Here is a 20,854-nt window from a genome sequence, read left to right on the forward strand (position 1 = left end):
CACTGCTCGCTGCAGTCACACACGGCAGGCGAGTCCAACTCAAGGAGAGTTATAAGGAACAGAGATTTTCTGCGTAAAACGGCTCAGAAATCAGATCAGAGTCAGAACAACGAACAAGCTTTTCCAAAGGCACCTGTTCAAAGCAAACAGTAACTTTTCACCTGTTCACAAAGTGTGGAAAGAAATACAGGCCTCCTGTTGGTCAAACACACACACACACACACACACACACACACACACACACCACACACCACACACACCACACACACAGTCATTATCATCATTAGTATAAATTCTAAATATTGAAGAGGCTGGAAATAAGATTTATCCTGGAAGAATAACCACCGGCAGAATTCACAATCAATGTAAAGGAGCAACAAAATTTATTGACTGAATTAAACACAACATTTCAAATGGCAGTGCTGTATTTTCATTTTAAGATGTTTGAAAGAAGAAAAGTGCTAATTAGTCCAAGCTTCTTACATTCATTAAGAGAATGACTATCAAAACCAGCAACATGCACGGTGATACATATGCACGAAATGGAATTATATCGACAAATATACAAAATACCCAAAATAAAATATTTACAGGTTTAAAAATATAAACATTGGTTCATCTATCCCATTAAACCACTGGAGAGGAGAAAAGAGAAAAGACCCTATTGCTATTTAGAACCCTTTTTTAAAACAAGTCTTAAAAACATAGAGTAATTTTAGGAGACAATTTTTGATGTCTGGGGGGACTTTAACATTCTATTATAAAAATAATATCTATAAACCTACTCACAACTTTCTTCCTGTGCACAAAAATAATACAGCCAAAAGTCTGTCCTCAGAGACATGCCTGACTTTCAGGAAAACTAATTCTAGAAATGGAGTTTCTCATTTGGGCTCTCTTTGTCTTTATTTTCAAATAACCTGCAATTCCCTATATTACACTGAGATATGTCCTATAAATAACTCGGGCAAAACCTGAAGTCAGCAATGAGCCCGGTCCGTAGCTGGAGTCCATTAAAAAATGACAGGAATTTACTTTGTCTATAACATCTAAACCATTTTCCCCGATATTCTTGGTAAAAAGATCAGATCCTCCATGTTCAGTTAAATGTATCCTGGAAGCAATGAACATGCTAGATATTATTTTGTTAGAGTTTCTCCTCCTTTATTTAGAAATAACTGTGTAGTGGGGGATTTGTGGTTTGTAAGGTAGTTATTTGAGGAAGTTTACGAATTCCTCCAGGCTCCCTGGGTCCATTTCATCTTATGACATGATAACAAGTATTTCCTGTGTGTCACTTCAAGACCCTTGTATAATCTGACCAGATATCTTTAGTATTTTCTTTTTTAGTGTATTAATCAACCAGATAGGGATCTGAGAAAGTTTATTATGCCTCTAATAACCAATGACCTAGGCTGTATTTTATTAAGACTCTATCTTCTCACATAGAGCAGAAAGTTACTCTACCCAATTACTGAATAATTTCCAAAAATAACCAATTCAACACACTCATCACCTGTGACTGAATTCTTTCACTGCTTCTCATTAAAAAAGCATTTCGTCAAGCGTGGGTATAGCCCGTATATGAATAAAACGCTTCTGTAGGTTTTTATTATTGACAAAGCAGTCATCAGATTATAAAATCTGTATGCAGACCTGCTAGCATGTAATAATGGGTGACTATGGCCCACATTTTTGACTGGTCAGGTGTGAAAAAAAAAAACCCTGCTAGCTCTGAGATCTACCTTTCGGCCTTGCATGTACAAAAGGCATCAAATAATTTTTTTAAAAAACCAAGTTCACTTTTAACTGAAATAGTCGTCCTTTTAATGGTATCCGCCATCATAAAAATCTGGTTTGGTTCTTGCGGTTCAGAATTTTGATCAGTTTCTTACTAAATGATACAAAAATTGAATCACATGGCTAAAAAGAAAAGGTTTATAATTAAAGCACAAGCAGGAGAGTTAGATTTCTGGTTCATATTCCGTCCACTGCTTGCTAAATGGGTGGCTTCGGACAAGGTATTCTACCTTTTCGTTATTTTCTTCCTCTGTAGAACAAAGCCGAGCCCCACCTTGCCTGGTTCTCGGGAAAGACTGTCAAAGAAAACAGGGCATCACCCCAGCTCGCAGTAAACACACAGCATAGGTTAGGCTAGTTTAATTAAATATAAAATACTCAAACTCACAGTGACTGACTTATAGGCGTGCAAAAAATAGTAGTTGAACGAATGAATGAATCAGAAAATCTAGGCCAGGATTCAATGGTTGGAGACAGAACATGGGATGCGCTACTTTCTAAAGAGCCAGGAGCTTGTCTCTGCAGTTCAGAACTGTGTCAAGGCGAGGCGTCACGGAGCCAGCTACTATCTCAACAAACAACCCAGGACACCCAGAACCAGCCTGGACTGGGCTTAAGGTAGAAAAACAAGTGAAACGTGCTCGACGTGACTGAAATCCTATCAGGGCAGAGGTATCATCATGACAACAGAAGAGATGTCTGTCTACACTTCTGAAGTTAATCCTCAAAAGGTGAGGCTCCCTCCAAAGCAAGGCAGACTGTTTGCCTCTGGAACCCAGCAGCAGCCTTCCCCCGGAATGATGTGAGTACCAACATCTCGGACACAAAACCAGTTCTCAGCTGCGTGACACGGGTTGGCTCTTTTTCTATTGAAAGTGAGCTGGTGATGAGATTTAGCAGCTCTTAGCTCTCCTATGACTGTAAGTCACTAAAGAGTGTCTATCCCTGTCCTAGGTGAAGAGAGAGAGAGAGAGATGGATGGATGCATGGATGGAATGAATGGGGGAGAAACAAACCAAAAGGATGAATTAAATATGCTCTGTGAGGGAGACAGTATTACCTAACCCACATGGCTGTGAGAGGGCTAGGTAAATATTTGTTAAACTCCTGGAAGGGGCTGACACGTAGTAAGTACTCAACACACGTTAATCCTTGTTGTAATTACTACTCTTACTTTTAGAGGAATTTGTGTGACTTAATCCACAGCACCCTTGTTCAATCTCACCCCACCCTGCTCCACCCCACAGACTAGCAGCAAAAAATACAAAATAAAAGTAGGTAAAATAAAATAAAGGTGTTTTTAATGAATATTAAGAATGCCTGGTTACAGTACAGCTACCTGTGAGCTCCAAACTGAACGGGTTTTTATTAAGCATGAGATCCAGTATATGCCCCGTGAATATGTGTTGCACTGAATTAAAGTAAATATCAGTCATGAAATGTGCCCAGTTTCAGTTCTAGAGGCTTTAGTGGCTACTTTAACCTTTTGCTTTGCAGCTTGAGAAGGAGCTGCTTTCCGTAATCATGAAACAACCATTCTGAATCAGTCCTTAGAAGCCTTATCTGCAGGGAGATAACATCTTTCCTTGTAAGTGGCTATTGTTACAACGGAAGAACTGTCTCATCTCCGTGGTCATCACAGTGAAAAGGCTGTAAGAAGCCATCCAGCGCGGCCATGGGAGAACCTTCAGAGCAGCACGGGTCGCGGAACGGGCGCCTGCCCCGAGGAGGGACCACATGGCCACGGCACCTGACACTGTTACAGCCTCCTCTCTTCACCAAAGTGAATGCCGGCCTCTGGCTTTCCCACCTGAGAAACCAAGCTGCCATGCTAGCCTTTGGCTCCTGAACTGCTTTATAAACGTTCGTGCGTGGAGAATTGAAAATTCCTAAATAAGAACTGTGTTGTTCATCCCTCGGTCTGCCTGGCTAGGGGGAGAGAAATGGGCTTGGGCCGGGTATTTGGGTTTCTCCTCTTATTTCATTCAGGTACTTCTAATGGGCCGTCTTCAGTGGTGGGAAATAAGAGGCAACTGTGGTTCTTTTTCCATATGTTTAAGGGCATAAACTTCTGGATTAATTCCTTAACAGTGATAGGGGAGCTAAGTACGAGCGAATGTAGAAGCCAAGCACAGGGGGCCGCGTCCAGATAGTCCTAATTCAGGAGAGAAATCAGCAACGACTATAAACGGGGACTGAGTTCCACTGTACGAACGTCAAAACGGGCAAACGTCCTGAGCATGCCCCAGTACTGCTACCTGAGGGCACCAGGCAGACATGATGGAAACCGAGGGAGAAGACAGCATACGCTCATTAACCAATCTCTTCATACAAAGTTAACAGTAAAAGGTTGCTGAAAATCCATCTGACAAAGACGTAAATAATGAAAACTTGGAAAGTTCAGCCAAAGACGTCTTGGTCCCTAATACCACCTTTTTACTTTGACAACTGTGTAGGCAAAGGGTTATATGAATATTCATGGGAGCGCCAATACCTGAAACACTACTTCTGAGATTAATGAATAAACCCTTAGACTCCTAAATCATCACTTACACAGATATCACACACTTTGTATTTAAATAGGCAGATACCCTTAAACTTCTAAGTCATCACTTCCATAGATCTCACACACTCTGTATTTAAATAGGCAGATAATTTGTGGGAAATGGAGCTAAAGGAAGTCCTCAACAGTCTACATTCCATTGTTGTTGTTAGGTGAAATAACACAAATCTCTTTCCTCTTGCGATTACTCAAAATGCTATAGGGCTAACGGAAGCAGGAAAGCATTAGTACCGAAGCACAGTGGCCCAAGTAACACTGCCCAGGTAACGCAGACGCTGAGGCCAGGCTGTCTTTGCGCAGGGCTATTGAGATGGCTGACAAATTGAGGGCCAACTGTCGATGTGACTTTTTTTTTTTTTTTTTGATGTGACTTTTTCCGATAGAATTTGGCCAACTCTGACTAAAGGGACTTAATCAACCAAGTATCTCAGACACACAGATACACAGGAAAGGTGTCAGCAGCCCCACATCCAATCCTTTCCTTAAAAAATCAGGAAATATGGCCAAATTAGACAATGCATTAATATTGGGTTGGCCAAAAAGTAACATCTTACGGAAAAACCTGAACAAACTTTTTGGCCAACCCATAACAATTGGAATGTAAATCCATTAAAATCCTAGGAAACAATCTCCATGAACATGAATGAGAGAAAGTAGCCCTTGGTACAAAAAGGCAACTACCATCCCTTGTCTGTGGTTGGAAAAGGTTAAGACACACCTCCCTGTACTGGTCTTGATTTCCCATCAAGTGACTGAGGCCATTTAATTCATTGCCTGAATCCTTCATTTGACTGGTGTGGGTGGAATTCTTAGAGATAGAGTTAAAAAAACAAAACAAAACAAAACAAAAAACCATGGAAAATATATGGAAAAAAGAACAAAAAAGAAAATAGTTTAAATCTTGCATAAGTGGTTCACTGACAGGCAGGGGGAAAATAAAGCAAACGCTGCTGACATTTTCCATTACTTATAAAAACAAGACACAGCACAGTGGGGTAAATGCAGAAGTAAGTCCCAAAACTGTGAGTGAAAGCAAAAATACTTTGTTCCAGTGCTTACAAAATAGACAAGTAGGTGGCCTTTACTACTACAGTATCCTCATGAGTCCTTCAGGGCCTCCTACCGTCCCTGTTCAACTGAACAAGTGCACAGATCCAACTCTGTCATGGATTCATGCAGGGGAGACCCTTCTAACCCCTGCAAGAAGATGCACAGGAAGAAAATAAAGATCCTTTGTTTTACAGCTAGGAATAAAAGGTGTGCTCTTCCCATTCACTGGGGGGAAATGAATGTATCTGGAGTCTAAGTAGTACTACCAGCGTTGAATCATATTCAAATCCCTTTCTCAAGACAGAACTAATTTCTGAAACATCTCCAAGTGTACGGTGAACGCCTTTGTCTGTTAGTTGTACACAGCTGAGTGCATGAGCACGTGTGAGTGTGAGCCGCTTTATGAATTCTTGGTGGTGTATTCAGAGTGCTTAAGGCTATGTCTGCCTATCAGACCTCATCTACAGACATAAGGAAATTAAATATTAAAACACTACTTTAAAATCACATTAAGGATCTGACATGACACAATAAAAGCCAGTAGTCTGAATAATACAGAGATTTAGCCAATCTCTACCACCTCTTCTAATTGAATCACTGCATATTTAAAACGGGGAACAACCTGCTTTGTGCTGCTGGCCCGGATCTGTATTCCTCTGACATCTGTTTATTTCGTTACTCCTTTCATATTATTAAAATAAGTTTTCATATACTTAACTTGCCTTTTTCTTTCCTTTATAAAACAGAAAATGAACTTAAAAAACGGGTACTACCAGTTCATGACTCAGGGAATCTCTCTGGAAAACGAGAGTTAGAGAGAAGTGTGCGTGTCTCTTACGTGTGTACATGTTCACTTGAATATGTGTCATCTTCCCGATACTGTGAATCATCTCCTAGTAGAAGCTCTGGTCTTTTGATTAAATACACTCAAATACATTTCAAAGAGGATATTCTATAATCATTAGACCCTAAGAGCGTTCTAGGAACGGCTTCAGTTTATCATTCAAACTATCGAGGCATATGGTAATGCTTTCTGAAATAAACATTTCATCTACAATAATAGAAAACACACATGTAAGTCACCACTTTTCAAAAATAATCTTGGCACACAATGTTCATGATACATAAGCTTCCCAGTGTCATATTCTGAACATATGTGGCTCAGTCCTAAGTCTATAAAGCAGACGTCAAATGACAGGAAAAACTACATTTTCTATTGTTTTTCTTTATGTGTTCCTCGTTTTGGACTCCCCATACTGAGAAACGGTTGAATCCAAAATTGTTATAACCAAGGTAAAATCTCTGAAAACCAGGGTCTGGGGTGAGAAACAGACTCTTAACCCAAGACAAGGCAGAACCATTCCTTTGGGACATCAACACAATAGGGTTTTTTTTTCCTGCACTGAAAGCCAGAGAACCCACATGAAACAAAAACAGAACTGCTTCCGCTTAGAGCACATAAAAGACCACCAATGGTTTGGGAATGGTTATCGTGTCTAGCTATAAAACCAGATTTTAAACTCGAGGTTACTGACAGATTATAAAAGGTTGACAGCTGAATAATCTGTAAAATATGCATCATGTACACATGAAAAGGTTACAGTTTATAAACGCTAAAACACTGTGTCTGTTGGTGTTTAGTGCAATCTTTTCCTGATCTTGATCTCTGCACTGGGTGGAAAAAAAAAAAGGGAGGGAAACCTGCTCTGCTGAGCTTTTTTTTTTTTTCTCTCCAAACAAATGATCTAAATAAACCCACCAAATCCAAACTCTCCTTGATCGTCCTAGTGGTAGATAAATACCTATCTGCATACCCAGCAACTGAAAGTACCGGGGGTTTCTGCCAATCAGCGATGCTTCCGCTCATCAGGTAAATTACCTGACTCAGCTTTGTAGATGTTTTCCACACAGTGATACAGCAAAGGGTCCTTTTTTTTTTTTTCCTGGAAAGGAAAAGGAAAAGAAGGGAGGAAAGTGTCAGGAAGAGGAGGGCTCCTCTGATTCTCCCCATGGTTCCTGCTGGCCCGCTGGACACCGGCACAGCCAAATATCATGGCGTGACGCTTCCTTAGATTGGGTTAAGTTCTGTTTTCTGCAAAGGCAAGTAAAGGTGACTTCCTAGCGTTCAGTGCATTAAAGAAAAAAGAAAGAAAGAAAAAAAAAGATTTTTAAAAAGGTAAAAAAGAAAAAAAAAGTGCTTGAAAATAATTCTCAGGGACTTATCTGGAGGGGAAATCCCGCGTGTGGCATCCCCTGCCTGGTGTATCCTGCCCCTGCTGGCGACACAAAGACCTCCTTGGTCCAGGCTCGGAGCAGGGACGGTCCGAAAGACCTTTCTTTGAGGGGTGCAAAACTTGCTGCAGTGGTTTCCGAGGAAAGTTGTGTTCCTCGACAAGCGGCCCCTCCACCTCGGCCTCGGAGACCTCACAACTTTTTGGCACTGTCGTGGCACGCCGCGGCCCGGAGGGTGGTCCCGGCCAAGCCCCGGCTGCTGACCCGGCGGACCAGCACCTTGGACACCGGGATTTTGGTTCTGGGCAGCTCGCTCCTGGTTGGTTGCTGGTGCACCACCGCGTGGCTGGGTGGAAGGTTCGCGAGGTGCTTGATGCTGATCGGGATCTTGGAGTCCTTCAGCAAGCTCCCCGGCGTTCGCAGGGCACAGGTGACGGTGACCGGAGACACGGGCTTTAACCTGGACGAGCAGGACGTGTCCTCGGCGGCGGCGGGCAGGGCCGCGGGGCTTCCATCGGGCTCGGCGTAGAGGTCGTAGAGCGCGTCACCGCTGTCGCTGTCCTGGGGGAGGCCCGCCTTCCTCACGCCGCCGCCCGAGCCGTCCTCCCGCGGCCCGGGGGTGGGGGAGTCCCAGTAGCCCTCGTCGCTGTTGGGGACGCCTTCCTGCGGCTCCTCGTCCGGGTGCTTGGGCTCCTCCTTCGGCTGGAGCTCCGTGGGGAGCCGGTGCAGCCTCCGGCGCTTGACCGAGGACGCGTCCTTGGCCCCCTCGGCCCGCCTGGCGTCCTTGGGGGTCTCGGGGGCCACCTGCGCTTCGGGCGCCGCCGCCGCCGGGGCCGCCCCCTGCTGGGGCCCCGGGCCCTGGTCCTCGGTCTGGGAGAGCATGTCCCAGAACTCCTGCAGGTACGAGTCGTCCGCCTCGGCCGGGCTCGCCATCTCCTCCCCGCCTCCCTGGTAGGCCACCACGCCGGGGGGCTTTTGGGCGGGGCCCGGCTGGCCCGGCGCGGGGGCATGCCTGGCACAGCTGGGCCCTGCCTCGTCCTCGGGGTCTGCGATAATATCTCCGCAGCCTGTAAGAGAGTCAAAGCTTTTCAGTGAAGTCACGTCAGAGAACATCAGACAAATACGATCGGCCGATGGGTCGGAGGGCGGATCGGCCGAAGAAGGGTCGGGGGCGGCGGGCGCGCGTCCGCCTTCGGAGTCGGGCCGGGGCGCAGTCTCGGCCGGCGCGGCCCCGGGCCCCGCGACGTCCTCGGCCGGCCGGCCCTCCCCGGCGCGCGGCTCGGGCTCGGGCTCGGGGGGCGCGCGGGGCCGCTCGGCGCGCCCGGGTCCCGCGGCGCCCTCTCCCGGGGCGCAGGCCGGCTCCGGCTCCCCCGCCGCGGGCTCACCTGCTGGCTCCGGCTCGCGCGCGGCCGCGGGCGCCTCCTCCTTGACGCACTCCAGGCTGGCGGTGAGCGAGCCCGGCAGCGCCAGGCTGCCCTGGGCCCCCGCGCGCCCGGCCGGCGCCGCATCCTTGGGCCGCCGGTCCTTCCTGCGCCAGCGCACGCCGCCCAGAAGCCCCCGCAGCCCCCGCTTTTGTCTGCCGCCGGCCTTGCCCGCGTCGGCCTGCTCCGCCCCGCCGCTCTCGGGCCGCCCGTTCTTCCGCAGGAGCGAGAAGAAGCTGTGCGACTTGGCCACCGAGCCGCCGGCCGCCGGGCCCGCGCCGCCCGGGGCCGCCCGGGGGGCCGCGGGGCCCGGCCGCGCCCCGTCCCCGCCGACCGCGCGCGGCTCCTCGCGGCGGCCGCCCTCCAGCGCCAGAGCCTCGGCCAGCCCGTCGTGCGTCCGGCTGCGCACCAGCCCCGCGGGCCCCGCGCCCTTCCCGTCCCCTTTGTTTTTGACCCCGAAGATGCTAGGCATCGCGCCGCCCGGCTTCCTCTTCTTGAACAGTTTGAAGGCGGCTCTGTTAATCTTGCCCGACGGCGGCTCGGCGGCCGGCGGCTCGGCGGCGCGATCACAATGCAAGTCCATGTCTGCCGCGAGGGTCCCGGCCGCGGCCCGCGCCTTCCTCCGGCGGCCCCCAGCGGCCGCGCGCCCGCCGCTGACAGCCGCGCCGCGCCCGCCCGTCTCCATGGCGACGCAGCAGCCTGGCGTCAGCGCGGCCGCGCCAGCCCGCTGTCAGCCGCGCTCTAAATCAACCCGAGCCGCGCCGCCGCCGCCGCCGCGGGAGGAGCGCGCAGAAAAGACCATCTCCCCTCCCGCCGGGGCTTATATAACGCCCTAACCCACTTCGCGTCCGGCTCGGCTTTGTGCTGCAGCTCTTCTGCGGCGAGAGCGGGCGGCGGAGCCTCCTCGAGCTGATTGCAGAAATTAGAGCCGTAATCTTGCAATACAAATTCCATCCAGTCTCACCCACCTTCAGATTCCTCCTCCTGATCGCTCTTTTCAGAGGCCCAATCGTGGATCGCAAAATACCCCCGACTGGACAAAGAAATCCAACCCAACACAAAACACTGATTTCTCTAACCACCGGCCCCGGACTTCGTGACTCCTCATGCCTGTCCCACGCCCTGCATGTCCGTTTTTATCATTTGGGTACCAAGCCCGGCGGGCACGGAGGATGTCTGTTTACATCTGTCTTGTCCAGGGCTGAGCACAGCCTCCGGGTCGATGGGGAACTCGGATCACTGAGGTTCAGATTCTTGCTACAAAAGCATCGGCCATCAGTCAGATACCAGTCAGCAACTCTGCAATGAAAGTGCAAGTTCCCTGGGGTGGAAGTTGACTGGTCCTTTGGGACAACCTTGGCTTTTATCCCAGACTCCAGCTACTGGGGCTGAGGTCACAGAAGACACCACCCAGTCTGACCGAGCTGAGGACGGAGGACCCGGTTTGAGGTCCACTCCACAGGTGGTCCTTGGAGTCCAGGGTCTACCCTCTCCTTTTCCATCCAGCGGGACACATGCGTTACTCCTGCCCCTGCTGCTGCAAGCCCCGTTCACCACCTCCCAGGACTGTCCTGCAGTCCTCTCCCCTGTGGGGCAAGGAGAAGCCTGGCAGTGTCCCTGAGTGCCACTTGGTCTGGCTGCTTGGTCTGGGAAAAAGGAAATCTTGTCCCAGGGAACAGCCCAATGTGGGGATCTCTGCTATGTTTTGACTTTGAAAGTGGCTGCAGATTTGGAGAAGCATGTGCCTACATATAATCTATGTTTCATATTATTTAGTGATACGTAATAAATATGTAATAATAGTAGTTATTACACAGTATTTATTGTTATTCATTAAATATTACTTAATAGCATGTGATATTTACATATACACAAATATCCATCTTTCCCCTAATCATCTTGAGCTCTGTCTTATGTGCACTACTCAGAAGCCTCAGAAACCCCAACCCCATGGACTGAACTTGGAGTGTTCATAATAATGGTCCATAATAACATATGGACCATTGCAGCTTCTGTAGCGTGGAACACGGTGTGAATTTAGGCCTTGGGGTTACTAGTTGTATAGTTGCCCTCTTCTGTTGATTTCGATCAAAGACACTCTTTTAAAATTGAGAAATCAGAGTCTGGATTCAGGAAAGGGTTTTCTTCCCAGCTCTCTCCCACTATTTGCATGCATCTCTGCCAGGACAGACTGCAAAGCTGAGACCAGACAGACTTTTCCCAATTCTAACTGACCACTTGCCCTGATGAGCCAGAGTCCTCATTGCCATAGGGAGAAAATAGGTATGAAGCACCATAAAGAGAAACCCATTTGTTATTTCTTCACAGCCTCTTGGGGGACATTGAAAACCTCTCAACTCTTTTACACACACCATGCAATTGCTTAGCTACGTGGGTTACTACAGAACTGTAGTAACCCTGGGGTGGAAGGCTAAATAAACTCTTTCATAAACTCTTGCAGGGTCTGAAAGAGCTGATGACTGGAATCAGAAGGAAATGAAGTGGTCTATAGAAACTCTTCCCTTCCCCATCCCTGAGCCTGAGATTTGGGAGAAGGTGGACCTGCTTTTCCACTGGAGAGCTCTGATCTCACAGGACGGACCGAATGAGTCTCATTTACGTGAGAATCCTTGGGACCCCAGGAAGAAGTCTGGCCAGGACTTTGGGATGGACATCATTCCTTTAGGACACAGAACCTAACGCAAAGAGAAAGGGACAAAGCAGTCTTCAGCCTAGGGCAGGTGCCCTGGTGGTCCTGAGGTGGAAGGGAGCCCGCATGCAGGAAGCATCCAAGGGCCCCGGGGAAGGTGAGCTTTAGAAGCTGTGGTGTGGGAGGGGACCCGCAGATGTCCTCCAGCCCAAGGGCCTGGTTACGGGGACCAGGAAGAGAGAAAAGAGGGAGGCCAGCTTACAAGGACTTTGCCAAAAGGACCAGACAGATGGGGAGACCCTCCGGCCACTCGGGAGGGTGATGGTTAGGGTCCAATCATGCTGGTGGGTGGCAGACTGAAGTCAAGGCCATTGTCACGAATCCCTGCAAAGGCTTCTCACACCTTACATTGCTCTTCACAGGCAAGCGTGGGGACGCAAAGATTGCACAGAATGGTGACTGCTTCTCTGAAAGACAGATCGTGACCGTGAAGATCATTTACCAGAAGCACCTCTGTTTAGGTTATGCTTTCTTCTTTCATTCTTTCTCCTCCAGCTTGCCACTGCCCCAAATTTAGAGAGTGAACAGAAAATTAGAGGAGAAGGGAATAGAGGAAGCGTCTCTGGGGCTTCAGGGTAAAGCTCTTCCAAAATGGCGGGATGCATCACAAATGTACACAGCGCATGCCTTCTGCTGGAGATGTGTGCACACTTGTCTTTTCTGCACAAGGCAGTGCGTGCCATTGGAGGAGGATAATCAAAACAAGAAAACTGGAGAAATGCATGCGAGCCCACCATCACCACCACCATCACCACCACCACCAGCATCATCACCATCACCATCAACTGCTTTCTCAGGTGTCTTCCAACCAGCCTGTCCCTTGCCTTTGTCCTAAGATTCCTGAGGGGAATTTTCCATCTCAAGGGAACCACCCAGAACATAACGTGGAGAAGGGGGGGCTCCAAGCTGCCCTTCAAGCCACAGTGTGGCTGCCAGAGGAGCTGCCCCTGCAACAGCATCCCCATTAAGGAGACCACGGGCTCTACTTTAAATTTGCTTCAGGTCTTTAAAGGGATAATGTTTAATCAATGAAGTCTGGAAATGATGCTTGACTTGGGACCAACACCTCTCATCCTCAGACCACTTAGCTGCTCTGGACCCCAGCCCCACTGGAAATGCCAGCTCCCCACTCCTGTCCATCTGTACTCCCACCCCCACGATTATTCTCCAGGGCAAGCGTCAGAAGCCCTGTGATGTAAGTGAAGACCTCAACCGTGCTCCAAACCGAAGTCCTTGTTATGGGGACTGTTAGGAACAGCCCCAGCTTTGCGAGCCTTGACCCTTAGCCAGCGTCTACTCTGTCCACAAATCCCAGGCCTGGCCCTGCCCTCTGAGGAATGCTGTGGGCCTCGTACAAGCTGAGACCACAAGAAGAAGTGCACAGTTGTCAGGAGAGACCCAAGTGGGTGCCCCTTGCAGGGAGCCTGGCCAGGGGTTACCGTGCCCTCCTTCCTGAGGAAGGGGGGCCGTGGGCCAGGGCCGGGAGGATGGGGACTACAGGGACCTCAGCACAGCAGGCCCCAAGCTAGATTGAAGGTCTTATGTTTTCTTTTTCATACTTTGATTCCTGACTTTCCCGAACATCAGCTTTCACTGTGGGTTAATAGCTGTTCTGGGTATATGTGTATTCAGAGGAGGAACTCATTTCTAACGAGTCGCATGCAGGTGTAAAAAGCCCAGCATGACGCGTAATTTCCCACATTAACCCGGTGCACAACTGGGGCTGCTGAGGAGAGACAGCTCGTCCCATGAGGAGCGAGAACCCACGTGGGTTCTGCAATGACTGGGAAGCTCAGTGCGTGAGGTGGTCTGGGCTCAGCAGGTCATCACTCAGAAGATGTCACTCGGCCTGGGGCCCGTGGGTTTGTACCTGGATTCTGGGGCACGGGGGTGTGCAACAGGAGACCAAATAAGAGCAAAATGAGCGCTTCTCTGCAATGCCGGGGATCCGGGAGCAGGGGCCATGCAGCAGCTGGCAGTGCTGCATTTGGGCAGAGGCCATGCCTCTCTGGTGGCTTCTGATGATGGCTGCAATCCTGGCGTCCCTCGGCTTCTAGACACGTCATCCTAAACTCTGCCTTCACCTCCATGCAATGTTGAACTTACACCTTAGTCACACCTACAAAGACCCTGCTTCCAAATAAGGTCGCATCCACAGGTGCCAGGGGTTAGGACTTCAACAGATCTTTGTGGGGACACGATTCTACCCGCAACAAGCATCCTTGTCAGCATGGTGATGGCACCCCTCCCCTCCATTCCTCAGTGCAGTCACCAGTGCCCTCGACACAGACATCCACATTGGTGGGCTCAAACTGGGCATGGGTGCTCCAGCAAGTGTGGGCCCTTGGCAGATTTCAAGGTCATGCGAGGCACTTCTGGAGTTGCCAGCAATGAGGGGACAGTACCACTGCCAGCCAGAGTGAACAAGAAAGAAAATGGGGGCTTCCCTGGTGGCGCAGTGGTTAAGAATCCGCCTGCCAATGCAGGGGACATGGGTTCGAGCCCTGGTCTGGGAAGATCCCACATGCCACGGAGCAACTAAGCCCATGCACCACAAGTACTGAGCCCATAAGCCACAACTACTGAGCCCACGAGCCACAACTACTGAACCCACGAGCCACAACTACTGAGCCTGCGAGCCACAACTACTGAAGCACATGCACCTAGGGCCCGTGCTCCGCAACAAGAGAAGCCACCGCGATGAGAAGCCTGCGCACCATAACAAGAGTAGCCCCTGCTCGCCGCAACTAGAAAGAGCCCGTGCACAGCAACGAAGACCCAATGCAGCCAATAAATAAATAAATAAGAAAATGGGGGTGGCCGCGAGGACTAGGTCCTGACATCCATCTGTGAGATCCTGGGGTCTCTCGGGATTATCCAGAGGGGACGTAACTCAACGGTTCCCGTTTCTCCTGGTCTGCTACCTGGGTGGAGCTACTCAGAAAATATTCCATCCCCAAACTAACACAACATTGTTAATCAACTATACTCCAATATAAAATAAAATGTTAAAAGAAAAAAATATTCCATCCCAGATTGCAGAGTAGGGCAGTGTCTCTCCAAGCTGTCGGCACCAAGGTGGCCGCAGGGAAGCCAAAAACAGGCAGAATGAGGTCAGGTAGCAGAGGGCGTGTGGACGGACACCAGGCCCCGGTCGCGGATGAACGCACATTCGGGAAGGCCAGACTCAGCCGCGGGAATCATGTCATCTTAGCAGGGACGCTAAGCAGAACCAGAGCCCAAGATGTGGGCCCACATGTGTTAACAGGAGGCCAGGCACCGGAACTCTCCAGAGTGAGCCGGAGAGGCTGCAAACAGCCACGGAAGTCCAAGCACCCGGCCGCTCGGTGTGCTTCTGTCCTCTCAAAGGAGCTCCACTCCGTATCAGCTTCTCCACAGGAAGCAGCACCACACACAGGGCTGGTCCAGCCTTCTCAGCAGGCAGGCAGTGCGCAGGAACCGCCTGCACGGCTCAGGTAGGCGCTCTGCCCCGGCACCGCCTCATCACGGCCACGCAGATGCCTGAGGGGTTGCTGGCTGCCTTTCTCAGCTACTTCCCTTCCCCTTCAGACTCGGAGATTCGAGAAAGTTGCCCTGCTTCCCTGCCCCGCCCCACGTCATAGCACCTCCCCCCCCCCACCCCCGCTACTGCAATGGCACAGGGACACACACAAGGGCGCTCACCTTCCTAAGCCCGTGGGGTGTCCCAGCCCCACTCCTTTGGGGCTGACCTGGAGGCAGTGTTAGCCATGGGCTACAAAGTTTATTTTGGACTTCAATAGGTGAGTCTTCTCTTTTTTCCTGCATCTCTGCCTACCTACGCTACTCTAATTTCCTGGCCCTGTCCCATCCCTAACCCCCTACACACAACACACAAACACACTCGCTCTCACAGTCTGTGTGTTCCAACAAGTCTGAACATAATCCCTGATACGTATTGTCCTGCTTTGAACCACTGGAGCTTGGATACTAACCATCTGGGATAGCACTGTCCTCCCCTCGCCCCCCCCGTACAGCTAACGAATCATATGCACCCCGTGATGGCTGGGACCCCAGCTCCTCTGTGTCTCTCTGAGCTGCAGCAAATTGCCATGGTACATCACAGATGGTCAGGCAGTTTTCTGTGTAGTGTCAGTCCTTGTGGCGCCCCAGGGCCCACCTCCCAGAAGTGGACCCTGACTTTTGGGAAACGAAGGCGGTGATGAGTGGAGAGTGTGGCTCTTCCCCTGCAGGTGAGTCGCTCCATCACCTCAATCAGAGGCTGATGCCTCGCTTTCTGGGGCCGCCATCTCCCCCTTCTGAGTCTCGTGGGCTGCTGGGTTACTTCCCTCGGTTATTCTAAGGTGTTAATTTGGAATTGTGCTGGCTTCTAAAACAAACAGATCCCCCAATATAATGACTCAACCCAGCGGAGGACTGTTTCTTGCTCAACCCCCAGTCCGGGGTGAGTGTCCATGTCAGTGGAGTGGGTCTCCTCCACGTGATCAACCACGCAGGGTCCCAGGCACCACACCCCCGTGTCTCCCCGGGGTCCTGTTGCCATCCACATCCAGCTGATGGAAGGGAGAAGAAACCCTGGGAGAAGCTTTGGCTCAGATGTGGTGCATTTCACTTCCTTTCACGTTCTGTTGGTGACACCTAGTCATATGGCCGCATCTAGCGACAGAGAGAGTGGGAAATTCCGTCGGATCCGTGCCCGGCCGCATTCCTACGACTGGGGAAGGAGAGAAGAGATTCGAGCTGACAGCTGCCACAGATCCACCCACCCTGCAGCCACGCGGGGAAGGGAGTTCCCCCCCGGGGTTCACCTTCCTTCCCACCTCCTCTTGCACAAGCCGGCGTCTTAGATCCCAAGACCTCTGGGTCCCCAACTCCATCACCCACGTCCAGCTCTCTCATACCCTGCAGCCTTCTCCTTCAAAGAGAATGTTTTCTGTTTAAGGCAATTACATTACATACATGTAATGCTTGTAATTACAAACATTACATTCCAATGTTTGAAAGAGACCGAATTAACCACCTGACCATGGTTACTGCCACCTCCAGTATCTTAGGAAGGGCCTCCAGGTCACCTTAGCTGTGTCCATTTGCATTTAACGGAGCATCTACCGTGTGCTGGGGGCTGGCGTGAAGCAAGCACGATGCCAGCCCTGGATGCTGACCAGAAGATGCGTCACTGTGACACTTAGTTCAATGTGAAACGCTACCACCTGGTCAGACTGACAGGACCTTGTTCCATCCCAGGTGCTGGGCCAGTATGACGGGGACATGGCAGCTTACATGTTAGATTTTTCTCCTTTGGAAAAAAAAAAACCAAACCCTATGTTTACCTCCACGATGGGTTAATCCCCAAACGGCAGGCTTAGCTTGTGCCCAGATGCTGGCCACCTCCTGGGCCTCCTTGCTTTGGGCTCAGCCCCTGATCTGGCTTCACGCGGCTCCCATTTGTGTTTCCTTTGCCATCCACCACTACAAGGGTACTTTTTTTTCAAAAGACAGACATCTCAGCAGATGAATTCATTCTGGGATGTTTCCCAGACACACACCAGTGAGCTCATTAGCCCAAGCTAATACCAGGAGGCTTTCTTTCCCCCCTCCCTTTTTTCTTTTTTTCTTTTTTTCCAGTTTGCAGCAAAGCGCAGAATCATGTGATCTCCTTGCGGCTCTCATTCCTGTCTGTTCAGGGAGCGGGGACTAAAATCACCCTCGGGGAGGGAGGGCTGTGCATTCTAAACACGCCTGCTTCTTCAGAGTGCCTGCTTTTGTTTAGGGGAAGACAGAAGCTCACACAGGAGATTTCTAGGTCACCTACTCTCTGCTCTAATGAAAGAAAAGTCATTACAGCAAGCAAAAACCGTGGCCTGGGCTTCTTGGAGTGCCTTGTCTGATTAGCCAATGATTACAGCTCAGACGAGGCAGGGATGAACCCCCAAGGTGGCACAGATGGGGCACACTCTGAAAGTACCCCCTGGGGGCCTTCAGACTGAGTGGCAAAGTGACCACCTGTCCCTGTCTCTTGGGTCAGTCTGTCCTCGTTTAAGGCGCCAGGACTGCTGCCCTTGAGGCCCACATGTGGAGAGAGTGAACCGCCCCAGGCTCGCCCGGGGCCCCTGTCCCCCTGGCTTCTCTCTCCCTATCTTGTGCCCTGCCCTAGAATGACCTGGTAAGAAGTGTTCAGCTGAATTGCAAGCGACTTTGGGGTTGTTATCTCTCGGGGCCCTTGGGACCAGGGCTGGGACACTTTATCAGATCGGAACGGACAGGAAGTTTTCCCTGCCTTTTCCCATCACACTGGCCCCAGCTCACCCAGGCCTCCCTTTCTCTGTGAACTTCTGTGTGGGCAGCTCCTTTCTTGGCCTCCGTGATTCAGGGGCTACCTGGGCTATTTCTTTGTCTCAGAAGCTGGAGAGAAGTGAAGAGAGCTATGTTCTGTGTCTTTGTGCTTTTTCGGCCCTGCATTTGGGGAGGTCGGGACAGTCTGGACAAGGTCTGGGCAAGGAAACCCAGAGGTGAGGGCCTCGTGGTCCAGCTGTGACTTCACAGGCAGGAATGGGCTGCAAGCAACCCCTTCGGTAATGAATACGCCACGTGGCTCTTCAAGGCCTTGATCATACAGAAGGGGTGACGCTGACCTCACGAGGAGCGGTCCAGGAACACTCATGGCTGATGGGAAGGCATTACGGTAGGTCAGATGCGTTGGCTGATCTCGAAATTGTAATGACTGAGCGGGATGAGGGCTCTTTCTTATCTGTCGACTCAAGAGCAGCGCATGGAGCACACTGGGCACCTCCTCCAGCAAGATACAGCCCCCGCACGGCACGGCGGGACCGAGGACCTCGAGCTCCACGCCCTACAAGCAGCTGCCTATGCGTGACTGGAAGGCTCCCAGGGGAGGGGTCTCACCACCTCCGGAGGCAGCTCACTCTGCATCTGGATGATGCCATTGGAGGCATTTTTAATAGAGTTGGATTATTTTGTACCTTCACAGCTCCCATCCCTCCCTCCTCGTTCTACCCCAGGCTTTATGGAACAGTGATTGTTCCAAGTGATTCTCACGCACTAAATTATTTAATCCCCACAGTCACCACATGAGGTGGGCCCTCCCTGATTTACAGAAGAAACTGGGACAAAGAAATTAAGTGATTTGCTCCAGATCAAACAGCCAGTAAGTGGCCACGCAGCTGGCTCCAAGCCTATGTTCCCAATCACCGTCTGGTATATTTATTGTGGAATAACACTCCTCTCCAAAATGTCAGTGGCTTAAAACAAGGACCATTTGATTTGCTCGGAATCCTGTGTGTCAGATATTTCGGCAGGGCTCAGCTGGGCAGATCTTCTGTCCCACTGGCACCAACTGAGGTCCCTCGAGGACCGAGGTGTGACGGCAGCTAGAACTGGGATGTGCAGGTGGCTTCACACATCTGGCACGTGACAAGGACAGCTGACGTTCCACACGGCTCTTGCCCAATGACCAGTGTGTGCTTCTTTTCATGACAACTGGACCCCAAAAGCAAGCGTTTCAGCCTGCAAAGGCAAAAGCTGCGTACCTGCCAAGACCCAGAAGTTACCTGACACATCCACCAAATTCTATCGGTCAAAACAAGTCTCAGCGCGACCCAGCCTCAAGCAGAGGATGACCAAACTCCACTTATTTATCAAAGGATGGCAAGATCATAACACAAAAGGACATGTGAGATGAGAGACATTGTCTTGGCCACGTGGGGACACACCATCTACCAAAACCACACCACCACACCACCTCTCCAGAAGAGAAGTCCATGAACCTTCCAAATGACACCTCTCCACATAGTCAAAGCTCTACCTCCCATGTCTCTCCTAGTCTTCTGTTTGTGAAGTTAGCCTTCTTGTTCCTTCAAGTGTTCTTTATGAGACAGGGACCCACGCTATCCTTCTCCTCTGATGTGCTCAGAACTGAGGGTCATGGTCCAGGCTGTACCTAGGCGGGTGCAGGGCAGAAGGACCATCATCCCCTGTCTTGCAGCTGTGGATACTGGATCAGATGGGAATTGCTGACTGCCACACAGCCGCACGTGGCAATTCTCTCACCTGAAATCCCATCCCCCACACTGCACTTGTGCCGTTGTTTCCAGGGACCCACGTTAAATTCCATCTTATGAAATCCAGCCTGGCTCTCTGATCCACTGAGCCTTTCCGGCTCCTGATCTTGTCTGCCACTGTATTCACGCCCTTCCCAGCTTTCAGTCAAACCTACATTTGACTCACGACTTACCTCCTCCCTCTACATCTTCTGCCACATGACCAATAAAACTATTGGCCTGTTTGGAGACAAGAACAAAGCTCTGAGAACCACCACTAAAGCCTGTTTCCACACTACAATCTAGACATGGATCGGCAGCTCTGCAAATGATGGGGCGGTTGCTAGGCAGCTCTGGCTTCACTAACTTGTCCTTTCATCCAACCCACCTCTTTCCGTTTTTGCATAAGAACCACCACTGGCACTTTGCTCAAGTTCCAGAAACTTCCTGCTGTGTGCCTTCCCCAGGTGGGCTGCAACCGTGATCCTGGCAGAACGAGGAATTCAAGTCAGTTTGATTTTCTCATGGAGCCCCTGTTGACTCCCAGTGATGGCAAGTTCCCCCCCTGCCCCAATCGTCCCTTTAGCATCCGACGGTGGACTCCTGCCCCCATCTCGTCCATCTGCTGCCCTGTCTGGACACCACTGCACCGTCCACCCATCTGAAGCCCTCCAGAACTCCTCCTGGGCTCCAGAGCCCCCAGAGAGAACCTCAGGGATGCGCTCATGGAATTAATCACAACACTGCTTACAGTCTGATCCTCTTATGAATCTGGGTCAGCAGATGTAAAGTTAGAGCAGCAAGCACTGCCAACTCTTTCCAAGAAAAGGGGATCTCTGCTCCCCTCAACGTTTATTGCACGGCAAGCACGAGAAAGGCGCAGATGCTCCCTTCAGGCTGCTTACAGTCTAGTTCAAGGTGCATGCTTGTAACAATAAGATAAAAAGAATATAACCGCCACCTTTACAGGGCCGCAAGTGAGCCATTACAGGGTTTATAAGACAAATTACTTCTCCTTGGG

General features: G+C 50.4%; 1 protein-coding gene across 1 annotated transcript; it reads right to left on the reverse strand.

The window, feature by feature from the left end:
* Positions 1-366: 366 nt before the first annotated feature.
* On the reverse strand, positions 367-9,685 carry AMER2 (APC membrane recruitment protein 2). Its single transcript, XM_032611739.1, has one exon. The coding sequence runs from the start codon at positions 9,647-9,649 to the stop codon at positions 7,838-7,840; it is 1,812 nt and encodes a 603-aa protein (XP_032467630.1). The 5' UTR covers positions 9,650-9,685; the 3' UTR covers positions 367-7,837.
* Between the last annotated feature and the right edge of the window lie 11,169 nt (positions 9,686-20,854).

The sequence above is a fragment of the Phocoena sinus genome, chromosome 18, assembly GCF_008692025.1.
Source record: "Phocoena sinus isolate mPhoSin1 chromosome 18, mPhoSin1.pri, whole genome shotgun sequence".
NCBI classification, from domain to species: Eukaryota; Metazoa; Chordata; class Mammalia; order Artiodactyla; family Phocoenidae; genus Phocoena; species Phocoena sinus.